Source organism: Amblyomma mixtum, chromosome 9, assembly GCF_055824585.1.
Source record: "Amblyomma mixtum isolate Tamu chromosome 9, ASM5582458v1, whole genome shotgun sequence".
NCBI lineage: Eukaryota > Metazoa > Arthropoda > Arachnida > Ixodida > Ixodidae > Amblyomma > Amblyomma mixtum.
Window position 1 is genome coordinate 115,374,222 of NC_143020.1, and position 18,009 is coordinate 115,392,230.

At 48.0% G+C, this 18,009-nt stretch overlaps 1 protein-coding gene across 1 annotated transcript in view; it reads left to right on the top strand.

Annotated features, from left to right (window-relative positions):
* LOC149330863 (phospholipid-transporting ATPase ABCA3-like) overlaps positions 1-9,029 on the top strand; it is a 70,888-nt gene extending 61,859 nt beyond the window's left edge. Inside the window, exons 17-18 of the mRNA XM_089559505.1 lie at positions 2,934-3,153; positions 8,772-9,029. Of these exons, the coding sequence (XP_089415631.1) occupies positions 2,934-3,153; positions 8,772-9,029 (478 nt within the window). The remainder of the gene's footprint in view (positions 1-2,933; positions 3,154-8,771) is intronic.
* The last annotated feature ends 8,980 nt before the right edge of the window (positions 9,030-18,009 follow it).

The following is an 18,009-nucleotide window of genomic DNA, read 5'->3' on the forward strand; positions in this document are numbered from 1 at the left end:
AATTGAAATCCGATTAAACGTCCCGGCTCCCGCCTTTTTTTTTAACCCCCCCCCCACGCAGACAGTGGGAGGAGTCGACCAACCTTTCAACCAGTCACGTGGCGGCTTGCCGCTCTGCCATAGGCGGAGTGATATGTAGTCATCGGCGAAAGCAAAGACACCGCGTGTATTTTTGTTTCCGTGGGCCTAATTTGCAGCTATGTAGTCTCCGACTAATCTCTTTGTTCTCGGAAACCTAAAAAAAGAACAAAATAAAAGCGAAAGCAAAGCCGCCTCGCGACTGCCTGAAAGGCACTCCATGCGTTGGTCGACTCCTCCCACCATATGCGAGAAATTAAAAAAAAAATAGGCGGGAGCTGGATTCAATCCGATTTAAATTAGAGAAATCAGCCGCCCAGGGCAATCATTCGACGTTTCTAAGAATGCTCGAAACGTGCAGATCGAGTTCCCGCTGCAAAAAGACGAGTTTAGATTCCTCTTCAGTGCACCTTTAAGGGTAAAGAAGTGGACTCCAAGAGAAGGCATTTGCAGCAGGGTGTGGCAGAAAGTTAGGTGAGCGAATGAGATTAAGAAGTTTGCGGGTATACCGCGGACGCAGCTTGCAAAGGACAGGGTTAATTGGAGAGACATAGGAGAGGCCTTTGCCCTGAAGTGGGCGTAGTCAGGCTGGTGATGATGATGATGAAGCTGTAGGCAAAGCATGCCAAGTGTTTTTGCGCTAGCATTTAAAACACTGACGTAATCGACGATTAAATTTTAGACTTCAGCTCAAAACACCAGAGGTGGACCGGGAAACTCGGTGTGACGTCACGTATGGTAGGATTTCAAATTTCAGCAGGCATCAACCACAATCTGCCGTACCTCGTTGGATGCTGCCAAACAACTCTCGGCGCGCTTTGCCTTTGGTGGCACTGGTTTTTTTCCTTCGATGCAAGCATTTATGCGTTGGAAATGTGCCGGTACTTTCGTTGACGCTATAATGCGCGCCCCCACTTGGCGCTGCGCGCTGCGGAGAAGCTCGAAGGCCGCTGCGATTTTAATTGGCAATTACTACAACATATCAAATGCTGTCCCAAAAGGACTTCGCATGCATTACCTGCATGTTTCACACTTTCGATTCCTTTGAGCTCGTCGACTTCTAAGACTTTTGCAGTTACCCTTTAAAGAAACCCCGGGGGTCGGAAACCTTTATATGCACCATTGTCCAGGCAATAGAGGTGAGAGCGCCAATACTTCCCATAGCGGCCGTAGGGAAGTGAACTGGAGCGCCATATCATCGTCGTGACAACGGTATTCAGCTGAAAAAAAAATTATCCCGAAGCGGGATTCGAACCACCACCGGCGAAAATAGAGCACCTTCGAAACCCAATGCCTCAAACCACTTCCGTGGGCAGCAATCACACAATTTCAAGAATAAGTGGTCTTCCAGTCACCAGCTGTGCTGATGCAGTTGAAACCGAACCTAACCAAAGTTTCCTGCCCCTGAAAAGGCCTCCTACAAGCGACGTCAACCTGTTATCTAAGTTAGCGGTTAACCACCTTACCCCTAACGGCCACCACCTATTATGCCACGCTAGAAGGTGCAAGGCGATTGATTGCGGCGTCATGAGAATAGGTCGGCAACTTTGGCTGATGATTCTCCTTTGAGGGTAGTTTTAGTAGCTGCTTTAGTAAGCTGTCGCTGACTGCGTTTAAACTACTGCATAGTTGTAAGCACATTGACATACTTCACCATGGAAAGGAGGTTGCTTTTGCGATCACATGGATATGGGATCAGTTGCATCTAAACAGCGTCTCCAGCTATCATCCGTTTTTGTTTCAGTAATTATTAGGACGTTTCAAATACATCCTGCCCATCGTTACCTATTGCAACTCATTAACAATTTTTTGCAAGTTACCAAAGCAGGGTACTAAAACATGACTTCCTGACTTTTTAGCATTCCTGCGCTTCGCTCATTAAAGTTTATTTCTCTGGGGTTAAGCTGCGATGCAATTACGTTTTGAAATTAGTATTAAATTATTTATTCTTAGACACATTGTAGCAGTGACTGAATACGACCAAATAAGGGCGGAATTTCCCAAGTTCCCTCTTCCGCAGAATGCTCTTAAGGGCTGCCCTTTCGTATGTACTCTGGCAACCGGGCGTTTTGAAGGAACCCGTTCATAGGCGTCCGTCAACGAACGACTCATTGGAGAGTTTTAGCCGTGGGCAGTTCAGCGACCCTGGGGGCCATTTGCGCATGTGCAGACAGTCACCCGAGGAAGGGAATCTCGCGAGCAGGTCGTGGATAGCGCTATGCTAAAACTCTATATTGTCTAAAGCGGCTGCAAACGCGCATTGCACCTCGTCCTTGTTGCCAGCACTATTACCATGCAGTCCTATGCTTGCACCTGCTCCAAGGCCGACGTGGATGCCACCACACGGGCTGGCCGGCAGCACACCCTGCCGGGCAACAGTGCCCCCGCTCAGCAGGTGTTGGTGGAAATTGCGTACGCTGTTTGCCCCTATAGAGATCTGCGCTGCAAACATACTCATAGAAAGCCTCGAGGAGCTAAGAACCCTTGATTGCATTCTTCATTAAAATTACGGTTTCGTCTTCGTACCATCGGAGGCTAAAAGTAACAGACCCCCCCCCCCCCCCCCCCCCCCCGCCTGTTAGTTCCGACCCGTGCCACTGTGCATATAGGGGCGCCACCTGACAAAGCACTTCTGACGTCGAAACGGGCCCAATGCGCCGGTCTCCACACCAGAAGTGTTATGTCAGGTGGCGCCCCCACGCAGAGTGGCAAGAGTCGGAACTTGGATGAAGGGGGAAGGGTTACTTTTGCCCCCGACGGTATACTCGAAATGGCCGAGGCACCGACTTGAAAGGGGGAAAATACGTGTTCTTACGGACGCGCGTCAGCGCCATCGTCTGCGCCTCGCCTCGCAGCATGGAGGAGTGCGAGTTCTCCTGCGACCGTCTCACCATCATGGCGGCGGGGGAGATGATGTGCCTGGGCACGCTGCAGCACCTGCGCGAGAAGTTCGGCCAGGGCTACCGACTCGAGCTGGCGATGAGACACGACAAGGCCGCCGCCGCGGACGCCCAGCGAGTCACGCAGGCCGTGCAGCAGCAGTTCCCGGGGGCTACAGTCACTGAGGAACACGAGGTATGTCCGCCGCATTCACTCTACGCGCTCGACCACTAGCGCCGGAACTGGGCAAGCTGGTGTACGATTAGACATAACTTCACAGCGAAAGCAGGAGAACACCAGGAGAAGAAGAACGCAGGAATACGCTGGACTAACAAAAGAGTTTTCATGGACACACAGCCAACCTGCGTCACCAAAACACGCATGTGTATCAGGCGCGCTAAAGAAACAACACAGCTGTGGAGAGTCACCGAAGATTAGATAAATGTTTTGTCGTTTGCCAGAACTTGAACATCCAATCATCGGTGACTCGCCACATCTGTTGTTTTTTTTTTTTAGCGCGTTTGATACGCATGCGTGTGTTTGTCACTTAGGTTGGCCGTTTCTCGATTAAACCTCAGTTGTTAGTCCAGCGTTATCCTGCGTTCTTCTTCTCCTGGTGTTCTCGTACTTTCGCAGGTGAAGTTATGTCTGATACACACCAACTAGCGCACGTGGTTGCCTTGTAGGGAACAGGGCATGACCGCACTAGATGACGCAGGCAGTGAGCTGCACGACCGCACTAGATGGGACAGGCACGAAGTTAGAACTGATGGTTTATTAAAAAAAAATTCGGCAGACACACTTAAGACTGTTTACGTGTCCCTGGGTGCATTGTTTACGCGTAGTGTTTGCACATGCATTAACGTTCTTTAATACATGCTTATGTGTATGACACCACCCGGGATGCTGTACGACGAACGAGTGCATCACACTTTTGATGCGAATGTCTGGAAAGACATACAATTGAAGGTGTATATATCGCCGATTCAAAACCCTGTCGCAAGCTACCCTCCACCTTGACTAGCCCAAGTAAGCTGTATGCAACGATAAATCAAATGACGCCACCTGGAACGCTGTACGAAAAATGGCTGCGTCACAATTTTGGTACGAATGCCACCGCATCAATGGCGCCACATGGAGGTCGGCCAGTGGGGGGTATATGACAAAATGTGTAGCATTGTCTGAAGGGGCGGTGCTCGGCGGCTTGCTGTGTGCGTCATACGTCCGCTTCATGACGACGACTTTTTTCTTGTCATCGCTGGGATTGTCTCTACCTTCTGCGAGTACACACACTGACACGGACACGCCACCGTCTTTTCTCTGAATGGAACTAGTATTTCTTTCGCGTTAAAGAAGACTAGACATACAGACACGCAGAAAGAGAAAGTAAAACAAACAGAAATGGCACTGATACGCAGTTGGAAGCAATTCACGTGGCGGTGACCACAAAAGCCATGAAAACAGTCGTCCTACGAGCAACTAAAACATAAGGTTAACCTTACTAATTCAACCCGCACCAGCAAATTCCTCAAACTAGGCGTACATAACATCCTGGCAGAACTAATTGAAGCCCACCTCAAGGGGCAATGCTGTCGCCTATCTCGAACACCTACCGGACAGAATCTTCTGAAAAGACTCAAAATAACCCTCGACGACCAAATTTCGGTTCATCATAACATTTCTCTAGACCTTGCAAAAAATATTTATATTACACCTCTGCCCAGAAACACCCATCCTGAGAGTGGCAAAGATCGTCGCACAGCTCTGGCAACAGCCCCACATAAGCACTACGCTAGCGATCCAGCAGTCACATACGTAGATGCTGCAGAATATTCTACCACCTCAGCCTATGCTATCGCGGTACTTAACCGCGATCACAACCCTTGCTCAGCTCTAACTCTCAATCGCGTTCAACATCCCGTCGAGGCTGAAGAAGCTGCTAATAGCCCTGGCCGTTACTCAAACAAATGCAACATACATATTCTCGGATTCTAAACCAGTCATACGAAATTTCGCCAAACAACGGGTTCACACGCCAGCACATCCGTGTGCTGAACAGTGTTGTACCACCGAGTCGGCTCATCACACTCATCTTGGTTTCTGCGCATTGCGGACACCCGGGGAATACGACTGCATACAATCACGCCCGAGGACTCGTCGACGGGGCGGTGGACGGCCTCCCCTCGTTCCGCAGTGCTAGGGAACGCATGACGACGTACCATGAAGTCACGCTTCGGGGTTCCTGACTAGTTTACTCCCCTCCCTATAAATCGCCAAATAAGGCAGAGCAAGTCGTTTGGCGACGGATTCAGACAGACACTTTTCCGAACCCTTACCTGTATTCCCTCATGCACCCAGGGGACTATCATCCGTCCTGCAAATTATGCCAACACCCTAAGGCGGACGTTCATCACATACTTAGTTAGGGCTTGCCCTAATACTCCAACTCCCCCTTTTCTGAGACTCGACGACTAGTAGAGATGGGAGGCCGTGCTCCACAGCTCACAGCCGGAGGTTCAGCTCTGGGTGGTGACCTGGGCCACAGAGGTCGCCAGGGCCCATGGGCTCATGGCGACCTGTGATGATTTTTAACGATACAACTGACCGGGTGCTTACAATACAAGGCCACGAAATACCCAAAGTGGCCGAATACAAATACCTCGGGATATGGCTAAACGAAGGGCAGATATACACGGAAAAGCACGAACAGGCTCTTAGGGCAAAATGACGGAGAGACGCCGGGATAATGAAACATAGGGCATTATGGGGGTACAACAAATATGAAGTACTAAGAGGTATTTGGAAAGGAATAATGGTGCCGGGACTTACTTTCGGCAATGCGGTTCTGTGCTTAAGGGCAGAAGTTCAGTCGAGATTAGACGTAAATCATAGAGCTGTTGGAAGATTAGCACTAGGTGCCCACGGCAAAGCCACAAACGAGGTAGTACAAGGGGATATGGGCTGGGCACCGTTCGAAGCACGGGAAGCTAGGCGTAAAATACTATATGAAGAAGGCCTGAGGAAATTGGACAATAACAGGTGGGCAGCTAAGGTATCTAAATATTTATACAGAATGAGCGTTGACTCACAGTGGCGGAAAAGAACTAGAAAACTAACCAGTAAGTATGCAGGTCATGAGGACGGAGAAAGAAAGAACATTAAACGACAGGTTAAAAACGCAGAAGTTAAAAATTGGATGAATTCAATGGAAAAGAAACATAGTGTAGAACTATATCGATATTGGAAAAGGCAGATCAGGAAAGAATTTTTCTATGATAACTCAAGAGGCAGTGCCCTGCTTTTTGAAGCTAGCTCAGGGTGTCTTAGAACGCGCAGCTACATAAAGAAATTTAACGAAGAAGATAACACAAGTGCTGTGTGTGGCAGATCTGTGGAAACAATTGAACACCTCATAATGAAATGTGATGGTATCCATCCGGATGTCGATGCAGGCGCAGTCACTCTTCCTGAGGACCTAGGGTTTAAAGATAACAATAGTCATGTAAACAAATCTGCAGTGGAAGTTAGCAAAAAGCGATTGGAGGATTGGTGGCTGAAAAGCAGAGATGTGGCATAAGGTTAGAATTGTAGGAAACTGTAGGTACAGATGATGGCGATTCTTAATGAGAATTGCCAACACAGTAAGCAAAAAAATAATAAATAAAGAAAAGCTGAGCATGGTGGCAATTGCCACCACCCCGTTTCAAAGGGGGCGCTCCTATCCATCCATCCATCCATCCATCCATCCTGGCCACCTAGCGCGACCGCGAGGGCCCACCTGTTCCTGCAACCCCCTTATCCTTACCCCCACCCTCACTGGCTTCCTTTTATGGGTTGCTTAATAAAAGTTTTTTCCTCCTCCTCCTCACCTTACAAGCCAAGCAAGCCCCCATTAAATTGCAAGAGTGCAATTTTTTCATAAGTTCTACACTCATCCGTTCACAATTATGTTATCAGCCTCTCAACCGCATCTTCAGCCCCCCGAGCACCGAGAAAGCTGACTGCCTTCCTCCTGCCCGGAAATGTGTGCATCCGTGGTCATTTTTTGTTTCGCACTGAAAGTGACTGGAATGACTTGCTGAACGTCGTCGTGCTTCAGTTTGGCTTATCGTCCTTGAGAGAAATCATTGAAAGCGTAAGCTGCTGGGAAGCCCATCATTCATTTAATACCCGTTTAATGGGGCTTTTCGGCACGAATAACTAATTGGTAAGGGTGCGATAGTTAGTCGTTGAAGAAAACACACGAAAAGGCGAGACCCACATATGGATTCAGGCATTGATTTTGTCTCGCTTGAATGTGCGCGGCCTCATAGTTCCGGGGCCTAGTGAGGATGTGGCTAACCCAGTGTTGTTTGGCAGCATTGAACGACGCACGGCAGGGTGTGGTTGACGGCAACGGAAATTTGAAGTCTCACCGTCTGGGACGTCATGCCAAGCTTCTCCGCAATTCTTTAGTGCTGTGAGGAGAAGCCTAACATTTAATAGTCGATTACGGAAAATCTCGGCGCGCTTCACCTACAGCTTATATAGATTTGAATCCTTCAACATCGCGGAGTTTCCGAAAAATTTTGCAGCTGTACAAAAGCTTTTGCTGCTTCAACTTCCCAAGAGGCGTCTCAGAGGACAGAATTCACTTGTCTCTTAAGTGCTGTCCCCGACGGTGTTTTACAGGCGCACTGGGCGAGAGATTACGCCATCTGCTGTCGAGTGGTAGCTTCCTTTTAAAGCTGGTAAATAAATCTGCGTAAAGGTGGCCCTGGTGCGAATATTTCAGCCAGCTCTTTCTAAGGGCGATCTACAACTTCTGAATATACTCTTTGTTCCTGAAACCAATATTTAGAAAGTTAGTTAGTCTTAACAAATTAATTAACTTAGGAGAACGGAAAAGTGCCGCAGACTAAGCCTCGCTACTCACTTATCTCAGTTAGTGCCACCGGGTTAGGAGACTCCGTCTTTTTTAAAAGCTTGGTTAGTTTTAGCTCATACACCTGGTACGGTTTCAGATTGTTCTCGCCGTTTCTTTAGTTTGTACTGGTTTTTCAAGCTAGCCTGACCCAACCTAAAGTTGGTGTCAAATGAGCAAGCTCCTGTGCCCATGTCAAGCTGACGTATAGTTCCTGTCCTTTTTGAGCAGTGTCTCGTCACTGTTAAAGGTTTAAACTGCCACCGGCGGAATGTTTCAGCTGTACTTATGGTGCGTGAAATATAGGAGCGCCCCCTTTGAAACGGGATGGTGGCAATTGCCACCATGCCCGTTTTTTTTCTTTATTTTTGTTTAACTGCGTCCTAGATTGCTATTAAAGTTCGCCATTTTCTTAAGTTCGCTATTTTATTTAAATACGTTTTCCTACACTTCTAACCTTAAGTCACCTTTCTTAAAATCACTTGCTGGGTGAGTTGGTACTTCATGCTTTCATTCACACAGCGCAAAGACGAACACATACAGTCTTTGTCAAAAGTAACCTGGCTGCATGGTTTTCTTCTAGCTCGTACAGTGGAGCCCTTACAGCTTCCCTGAAGCTGAAATGGCTGTTAAAAGTAAGGACTGAGGGTCTTCTCACCTTCCAACAACTTTTGATATTTAGGAAAGTCACAAGGGCTCCACTATACAAGCTAGAAGCAAACCATGCAGCCTGGTTACTTTTGACAAAGACTGTACAAGAGGGGAGACACCACACTCTGCCTTTGAGCCACCAATCTTCCAATCGCTTTTTGCTAACTTCCCCCGCAGATTTATTCCATCGCAAATTACGGGCTAACGATCCCAGCGCCGCCTGGCTGAACGTGCACATAAGCGTGTCTATTGTTCGCAGAACGTGCGGGGCTACCACCTGACCGAGCGCATGCCGTGGAGTGAGCTGTTCCGCAGGCTGAACCGCCTGGAGGAAGAGTTGGCACTGCAGCACGCCATCGTGGGAGAGAACACGCTGGAGCAGATCTTCCTGCAGTTCGCCAAGGAGCAGGAGAAGCCCAAGGGCGCCACCCCTCAGCGGCAGCTGGTGACTGCCGTGCCCTCCCGGCCCGAAGCTGCGCCTCAACCCGCGCCCCCTGCCCCAGCCGTCGCTTCCTGATAGTGGAGGTCCCCGCGGGTGCTTCGCCATGGCCCCCGAGATTATCCGACAGTGCTTGTGATCTCAGAGGCCATGGCTTCGCTGCCGTCGCTTCCTAGGCCCCCGTGGGTGCTTCGCCATGGCCTCCGAGATTACCCGCCGGGGTGGTGATCTCTGAAGCCATGGCATCGCTCTTCGTGATTTTGTGTGCTTGCTCGTGCATCGGAAAGCTAGACTGGCTGCTGTGACTCCCGCGGCAGGCATCGGCCTCCGAATAAAGGACGCGCTAACCTTCCACGCGCTGTATCATAGTAAAACATCATTTTCCCGGTCGCATATTTTACCACCGCCTTATACCTCACATGCCTCGCGCCAACCAGGCTAACCCTATTTTTGTCCGCGTGGGAAAGCCTCTAATCTTGTCAATAGAACAACCGAGCGAGTAACCCTGCGGGACTGCCATTATAACACAGTCTATTGGATAAAACGCGTTCAGTTAAAAAAATCGAAAATTGGTTTCTTAGGAAAGGAAATGGCGCTGTAATTGTTTCACATCCCAGACTCGACCCATTCTAAGCCCCCATAGATTATCGTTTATTACGAAGGAGGTGTATAACTCCGCATGCCTCAATTGCCAGAAATTAGCAACCCAAGATCAGATACTATGGGGATGTGACCACCTCATATGACCGTGCCTGCTCCCCTCCGACCCCGACGATCAGGAACTCGAATTCACTCCAGCTTACTCGTTTAAAGACATTTCTTTATCAATCTGGCCATAGTCTTTATCCCCGCCCGTGTAAAGGTCTCTCAAAGGCGGAGGAGCGGCTTCTGCTTCGCCTATATACAAATACTTTGCTGTGCCCGGCAGCTCTAAAACACTTTGACCCTTCTTTCTCTGGCAGCTGTCCGCACTGTGCGGAGAAGTCTTCGGACATCTACCACATGGTGTGGGCCTGCCCCTCCAACCCTGCTATCCCCCCTCACCCCAACCCAACCCGGGAGGACTGGGAGGCGACCCTGCTCGGCTGCTCTGACCTGCAGGCCCAACGGGCCCTGGTCGCGCGAGCCTGGGCAGCGGCCGACGCCACTGGGGTCCCGAACTAGGGACCTCCACCTAGTACTTGTGAGGGCTGGCCCCCTTTGGGTCAGCTCATACCTCACCTCCCGAAGTTTATCTGTAAATAAATGTTTTCCACCACCACCACCCACCGAAGTGAGCTGGATCAACTGCTGCTGAAGCAGGCGAAAACACAAGAAGCTCTTGTTAACGGGGTCTTGGAGGTATAACCCCTGCATGGGAGTCACATTGAGGTGCAGTCACCCGCGACCAACAAATCACTGGCAATAAAGTTGTCTCTCTCTCTCTCTCTCTCTCGGTGGACACCTGAACGGCGCCGCAAGCGAATGAATGAAGGAAGGAGTGAAATAAGAAAGGGAGAAAGAGGTGCCGTAGTGGAGGTCTCCGGAATGATTTCGACCACCTCGGGATCTTTAAAGTGCAATGACATCGCACAGCACAAGAACGCATTTTGTGTTTCGTGTGCATCGAAACGGCTCAATAGCCGAGCGCTCTAACCACTGAGCCACCGCAGCGGGTATTTCAATTTTCAGCTTTTACTTCCGTACATTCCTGTGGGCACTAACCCTACCTTACACATTGTTATGCCGGGAAACCCGCCCGGATTCCAGTTCTTCAGGACGCAAAATTTCTCCTGCGAACGTCCCTTTGACACGCCACAGTGCTGCGCCGCAAGGCAATGGCGCCCTAACGCTCTCTTGACAAGCCACGGTGCTGCGCCGCAAGACAAAGGCGTCCTAAGGAGAAACATCGGCGAGCAACATGCCCAAACATGCAGCAAGCTGCGACAGAGCGAGGCGCCGGTTTCCCTTTCCCCCGGATGTCACCACCCTCAGCAGGGTTGCCAGGTTTGGCTACTTTGCGCCAAATTGGCTACTTTTTGGACCCCTTGGCGACAAAAATTTGAATTTGGCTACTTGGCTACTTTTTGGCTACATATGAATTCGAAGTGAGGACTGAATAATAGACCTATTTTTTCGCCAATGGTCCCAGTGCATCTTTGCTGGAGTGCGTTACGTAACTCTATTATTCCACGGTGCCTGCCCTGTTGATAAAAATGTACCTGTAATCATCTCCTAGACATAAAATACTTCTCGCTCCTGTCTTCACTTAATGCTCGCAAGACTTGTTCTCCCAGCCGAGACTCCGAAACTCTGGCTCTGCTATGCAATGCGGATATGTAGCTTCCTTAGAACTAGCAATAAGAAATGTCATATCTCTAGTCACTGAATGCACCTCAGGTAAACAGGGAAGTGTCTTGCTACTTATCTGATACACCTGTGTGCTCAATTGGCAACTGGTTCAAAGCGAGTTGATCAGCCGCACATGCCTGCCAGCCCGACAGCCACTTGTATGATGCTGAGAATTGCAGTCCTGATTGAAATTTTTCAAGGCACATGGTTTTTTTTAGCCGATTAGTGGCGAGCGGGGAAGACCAAAAAGTTTTGAAACGTGATGACGAAGGATCTTCGTATCGCATATAGCGATATAGAGCTGGGGAGCCATAAGTGGCTGAAAAGCAACCCATTTGACCTGAAAAACTTTGGCCAAGGCCGCGTGCTTTCTATGCCTTCAATACATATGAACTGTACGTGGCACGCGGCGATCAGTCTGTTTTGCAATATAAAGCTGAAAAAAAGATCGCAGGAGAAAAACCGAACAAGAAATAGGCGCATATGAAATCATGCCCTTGTTTACAGAACAGTGAAAAAATTTCATAAAAGAAAGCCATGCATGCCATATTTAATGGGAATGCAAATTGTTATGAAAGTGGCTTAGGAACCCAAATTATTTCACCTCTGCAGAGAAGGAAAACTCTTCTGGTTACTTTCCCACACTTTCACTCCCTTTGAAATTCCTCGCGTGTTTCCGTTGTCCTGTCCCATGATGTTCATGTATTTCCTTTCATTTGATTTGATGCTTTTATACTTTAGTTATTCGCATCCAGTGTTAACCTGCATTCGGCAAGAATTACAAATTTTTTGTGCTGCTTTTCTGCCACTTTGGCGCTTTTTTGGCTACTTTTGACACTCCGGCGGCACGTTGGCTACTTTTTGGCTACTTTTGCGATTTTTGTGGCGCTTTTTTGAGTTTAGGACCTGGCAACCCTGACCCTCAGCACAATTTGAAGCGGGTTGCCAACGCGGTCGCTGGTTGAACCTCTCGGACCGCCGTCAAGTGCTGCCTTTGGATTGGACCGTTTTGAGTGACAAAAACCGTTTCTCAGGCTTTCTAAGCCTCACCGCTGCCGCTTGGAGGAGGAGACCGGCCCACCGTGAGTCGAGTGCTGCTCACCAGTGGAGTCGGATAGTGTGACGCGTTGAGTCTCGCCGGTCGTCGCTGTGCGAGAACAGTCGCGTTGTGTAGCTCTCGGCCCCCGTGCCGATGTTGTTCTATACTACGCCCTGTATATAGTGTATAAAGCGTTTTTCTTAGTCTCACCGACGCCTGTGCCGCCGCGGTGGCTCAGTGGTTATGGTGCTCGGCTGCTGACCCAAAAGACTCGAGTTCGATCCCGGCCGCGGCGGCTGGAATTTCTTTGGAGGAGAAATTCTAGAGGCCCGTGTACTGTGCGATGTCAGTGCATGTTAAAGAACCCCAGGTGGTCGAAATTTCCGGAGCCATCCACTACGGCGTCTCTCATAGCCTGAGTCGCTTTGGGACGTTAAACCCCACAAACCACAACCGCCTGACTCGGAGTCTTCGCTACCGCCAGGAGAGCTGGCAGCGCAGTCACGAAACGGGTGGCGAGCGCTACGGGAGCAGCTCTATGGCACAACACCCAGTCGACTCATCCGGCGACAGAAGCTCCACATCTTGCTTACAACACAGATCATCATCATCATCAGCCTGACTACACCCACTGCAGGGCAAAGGCCTCTCCCATGCCTCTCCAATTAACCCTGTCCTTCGCCAGTTGCCGCCACTGTATCCCCGCAAACTTCTTAATCTCATCCGCCCACCTAACTTTCTGCCGTCCCCTGCTACGTTTGCTTTCTCTTGGAATCCACTCCGTTACCCTTAAGGACCAGCGGTTACCTTGGCTTCGCATTACATGCCCTGCCCAAGCCCATTTCTTCCTCTTGATTTCAACTAAGATGTCATTAACACGCGTTTGTTCCCTCACCCACACAGATCGGCGTTGGTGTATTGTAAATTTAAAAAAAAAAAAATAAAATTTAAATTTAATTTTGAATATGGTTATTCCAGAAAAGTTCAGCCTACTGTAAATGAGCTGGCACTTTACATCTTTTGTCTTGTATTTCTTTAACTGTCTTTCTTTCAACTGTCGGACAAGCGCTTGTCTTGTCGTCTATGTTAACACATCTTTGTCCCCGTATCTTTTTTTTAATAGGAACTTTATTGCGCCAACAAGAGATACGCATAAACGCCGTCCATTATGCGCTGCCACTTTCCAAGATGAATCACCGACTAGCCGCACCAAGATATTGATTATACCTTCTTGCGCTACGGGGATGAAATCATTGCAAATCGCCCCAGTGGTTGCAATGCAGTCAATCCAATATTCATGATCGCAGAGAGCTGCTCTGAGATTGGTGCAGGATTGTGGTGTCTATTTCACGATGGCCGTAAGAAGCTTCCATTAGCTCACTGCAGCGAGAGACAACATCTGTCTGAACACGTGTTCGGAATGCTTCGATTCAAGCACGCCGCGCAGGGCGGACCACTGTCATCAACCGGTTTTTAATGGTCGTCAGAACTTGAACAGTCAGACGCGGAGCGTATACGGAGTTAACCGCTGATCACCGAACTCGCAATCACCAGAGGCATCATCGCAGCTCGGATGCCCAGTGGTGCCATCTATCGCATTCTGTCATCACTTCATTTCCTTCTCAAAGTTGAAAAAGAGGACATGGAAGCAATTTATTTCCCTTTCTTAAAGGGGAAAGAGGGGAGGAGGGAAGAGAATAACGGTGACATGCTTCATACATCACTCCATTCGTTCTTTCTCATTCAGGAATCAAATACAAAAACATCAAGAAATATGAAAAGATGGATAGGAATCCAAAGAAAGGAAAAAATGCTGCTACTAAAGGGGAAGCACGAAAACACTGCGCAGCATGAAAGGCGCATTTGAGGTACACGTGACTCAAACGACTGCTATTGACAGCTAATGTTATGACTACTCCTAACGTGACTATAGACGGTCATTTTTTTCCTACTGACAAGATGCCTAACGTACTGCATTTTCGTTTACCATTCTCCAGTTGATAACATCTGGTGCTTTGCCTTTTTGCAGGCCATCTCTCTTGCTCAAAGCCGTAAGCGACCCAGGCTTTGCGCAAAACATTACGCCAAACGACACAAATGAAAAAGAATAGCCGTGCAGTGCTCCATTTGTACGAAATGAATAGGTCGACCTGCTTAATCTCTACAGCAAAAACTGCTCTACACAGAGGTTGCTTTCAGTCTTGCTGCGTTGTTCGTTGCCTCGAATCTTATCGGTCACTTCCGCAAAGTACAATAACACGTGTTTTCGATATTCGCGATTCATTTGACTGAATACCTTTCACTTACGCTGTTCCCGAGGGTCCGCAGTCGAACCGAACCAGATAATCGCGATGACTTGGGCGCAGCAATTCTAGATCCTGAAGGTCAGTCTTTTAGCGCAAAATTGAAATTATTTCCATTATCACAGCAACGATTTCGAGGAAAAGACACCAACACGTTTCCATATTCAGTAGATTGATTAGATTCAGCCCAGAAGAAAAAAAAAGAAAAATAAGTTATTCGTATGCCACGTGGAGCATAGCCGATCGAATCCGCTTCACCGGGGACATAATGCAAAAGAAATAAAACGCGCGATGACAACTCCATTCATTACACAAAGAAAGTACCGATTTTATATCGAGCCCTGTCCCACTCCACCTCAACTGCTACATAGCGCTCATCAAAAGGGCAACTAAGGCTTGGACATGCGCTTTAAAAAAATAAAAATAAAAGTGTCTTTCTCCCTCTCTCGCTGTCCCGATTGGCCTCGCCAGTGACCGATATACGAGAGACGAGAGATCTACATCAGATTATTATATATATTTTTTTATTTAGTCGAAAGCAACTGGTTACTGAACTTAGAGAAGCGTATAGACATAGATGTGAGAGTATAGATATAGTAGAACAGAAAGATATGCGTGTTGAGCTTGAAATACAGTAGACAAATCAAATATTAGACATAACACTTCCCATATAACTGCGCGCAGGTCCAGCGCACTTGTATAATTCAGCGCGACGATCGTGCTTGGCTCGGTCTGCGCACAGAAATAAGACATTTCACGTAGAAATAAGACATTTCACAACATCCTCCTCCGCAAGAGTTCCAGCCCTGTTCAGCAGTTGCGTGAACGTGCACTAATCGGGAGTAGCCGCCACAGGTGATGTTCTTTCCAAGAGTCGATGCACCGGCTAACGCCACCACTGACCAGGGCTACCTTCGCGTCGTCTACCAGAACGTGAGTACCTCGTTTATAACAAAATGCGACTACTGACCCCGAACGAAATCTGCGGTCCGTTCCAAGGATGAAGATTGGGTCCTTTCTGCAGCTACTGAAACAGGTTCTACTTTATTTTCAAATGCATGCGGTACTGGATTGATATTTACTGCTCTACATTCATCTAGCTGCGATGCACACGTTAGTCAGGTTTCGTTATAACGACGTCTGTACAAACTGTTCTGATGAATTGCTTGTGCCATAAAATTTACGAGAGGTAGATCAGACGGACTGGATTCCAAGAGAAGGCAAGCGTAGCAGGGGGCGCCAGAAAGTTAGGTGGGCCGATCAGATGAGAAATGCTACGGGGATCAGGTGATCGCAGTTGCCAAAGGACAGGGTTAATTCGAGAGACATAGCAGAGGATTTGTCCTGCAGTTGATGTAGTCAGGCTAATGATCATAATGAGATAAGGCTGATTGTCTAAACACTGGGTTCATTTCGTCATCGAAGCGTGTTACAAAGCCGAGGAAAGGAGAGACAAGGTCGGAAAATAATGTTTCTGCACAGGGCAATTTGACATCTATGGCAAGCAGCTGTTTTGGTTTTCACATCCCATCCCAGATGTTCCCGTTCATCGAGGCCTCGCAAGATGCTCGCGGCCACCACCTGTCCGGACCGGTGGCCGAGATGCTGGCGCTCATCGCCCAAGGACTGAGCGTCAAGTAAGACGGGACAGCCACCGTGGCACTCTGCGAACACCCGACTAAAACCTGATAGAGGTTCTGCCTTTCAAAACTAGCGAATGTTCGACGAGTCAGGCGCCACGTGGCACAGCTAGAAAACTACTCAGCGGTTTTTGGAGGGGGATGTTTTTAAGGACGTTTGCAGATAGAGTACCTACATATCCCTTGTAATCTAGAGTATTACATTCATTCTTTTCCAGTTCTTTTATTCCTTCGTCATGGGCTCAATGTAAGCCAATCCATGCTTTCACAAGGATCGGTCAGGCGATGGATCCTGGCGACTGCGGGGAAATGCTCTCTCAACAGGAAGGAGTGAATAGGCAGTAAGCTGTCTACTAGAGCACTCACTTTAATAAAAGTGAAAGCGCTAGAGAACAGCTTACTCCTTTTTTCACTCCCATGTAGCCGTATTCGTGCTGAGCGAAATAACCTCAGCTATCAGTATTCATTAAGTTCCACACCACTCTCCGAAACAGAATCATACAGGTATCTTGGAATCATCATAAACAACAAACTAACCTGGTGTGAGCACGTTGAAAAAATTTGTACAGACGCTTCCAAAATGCTTGGGATTATCAGACGATCCCTTGCTTTTTCACCACATTCTGTCCGACAGCTCGCCTACGTAACATTCATCCGTTCCAAACTCGAATATGCCTCGTCGATCTGGAATCCCCATCAAAAATATCTAATCGATCAGCTTGAAGCCATCCAAAATCGCGCGGCCCGTTTTATCACATCGCAGTACGGCAGACAACACAGTGTAACTCTTAACAAGGCATCCCTTGATCTGCAACCCCTGGCACTCCGGCGTAAAATTTCACAGCTCTGTTTGTTTCACAAATTGTACTACACCTTCCCACAGCTAAGAAACTCTGTATTGCACCCGCCGCTTCGCACCTCACGACGACTTTTTAACTCTTTAAGTCTGCAGCGCATTCACGGCTCCACAAACTCATTTAATAAATCTTTTTTACCTAGCTCCATTACACTGTGGAATGACTTACCCGATTTCATAGTTATTGAAACAGAACCCATTAAATTCAGGCAGTTATTATCATCACATTTCAAGGGCTGAGTTATTTTGTCGTGTTTTTGAGTTTGTGCATGTGTTTTTTTGTTTTTTTTTCTTATCTCAAGTTGTTCTTGAGCTGCTGTGTCTTTCTCATGTTAATATTTTGATAATGTTAATGTTGACCATGTGCCCTGTACTTTGTATTTCTTGTTGATTTTACTGACCACTGATTATGAAACGACCTTTCCCCCCCCCCCCCCTTATGTAATGCCCTAAGCCAAGGGCCCTTAAGGGTAAATAAATGATGAAATGATGATGATGAAGAGTGTAGGATCTAACAATATTGCAAGAAAGGAATGGGACCTGATAAAAAAAATCCTGCGTCATAGCGGCCTTCCACTATCCCTCCATCATCCCTCCAACATCGCGACCATGGTGCGCCATGCCTGTTCACTCCTGAAGAAAGGACCACATTCGAGCTACCGCACTTAAGATGGCCGCTTAGTAGCAGAAGCCTGATGGAGATGACCATAATTTTATCTTAACCGTTTCAAACAGCCATTATATTCTACTATCCACAAATATCTGAGAATTTATTTTGTTCTACTCTGCAGAAAAATCGTTAAATATCTGTGTGTGTGTATATCTGGAACCGCCTATTTCACAAACATAACATAAATGGCTTAAAAGCTTCATGGAATCACGCCCGCTG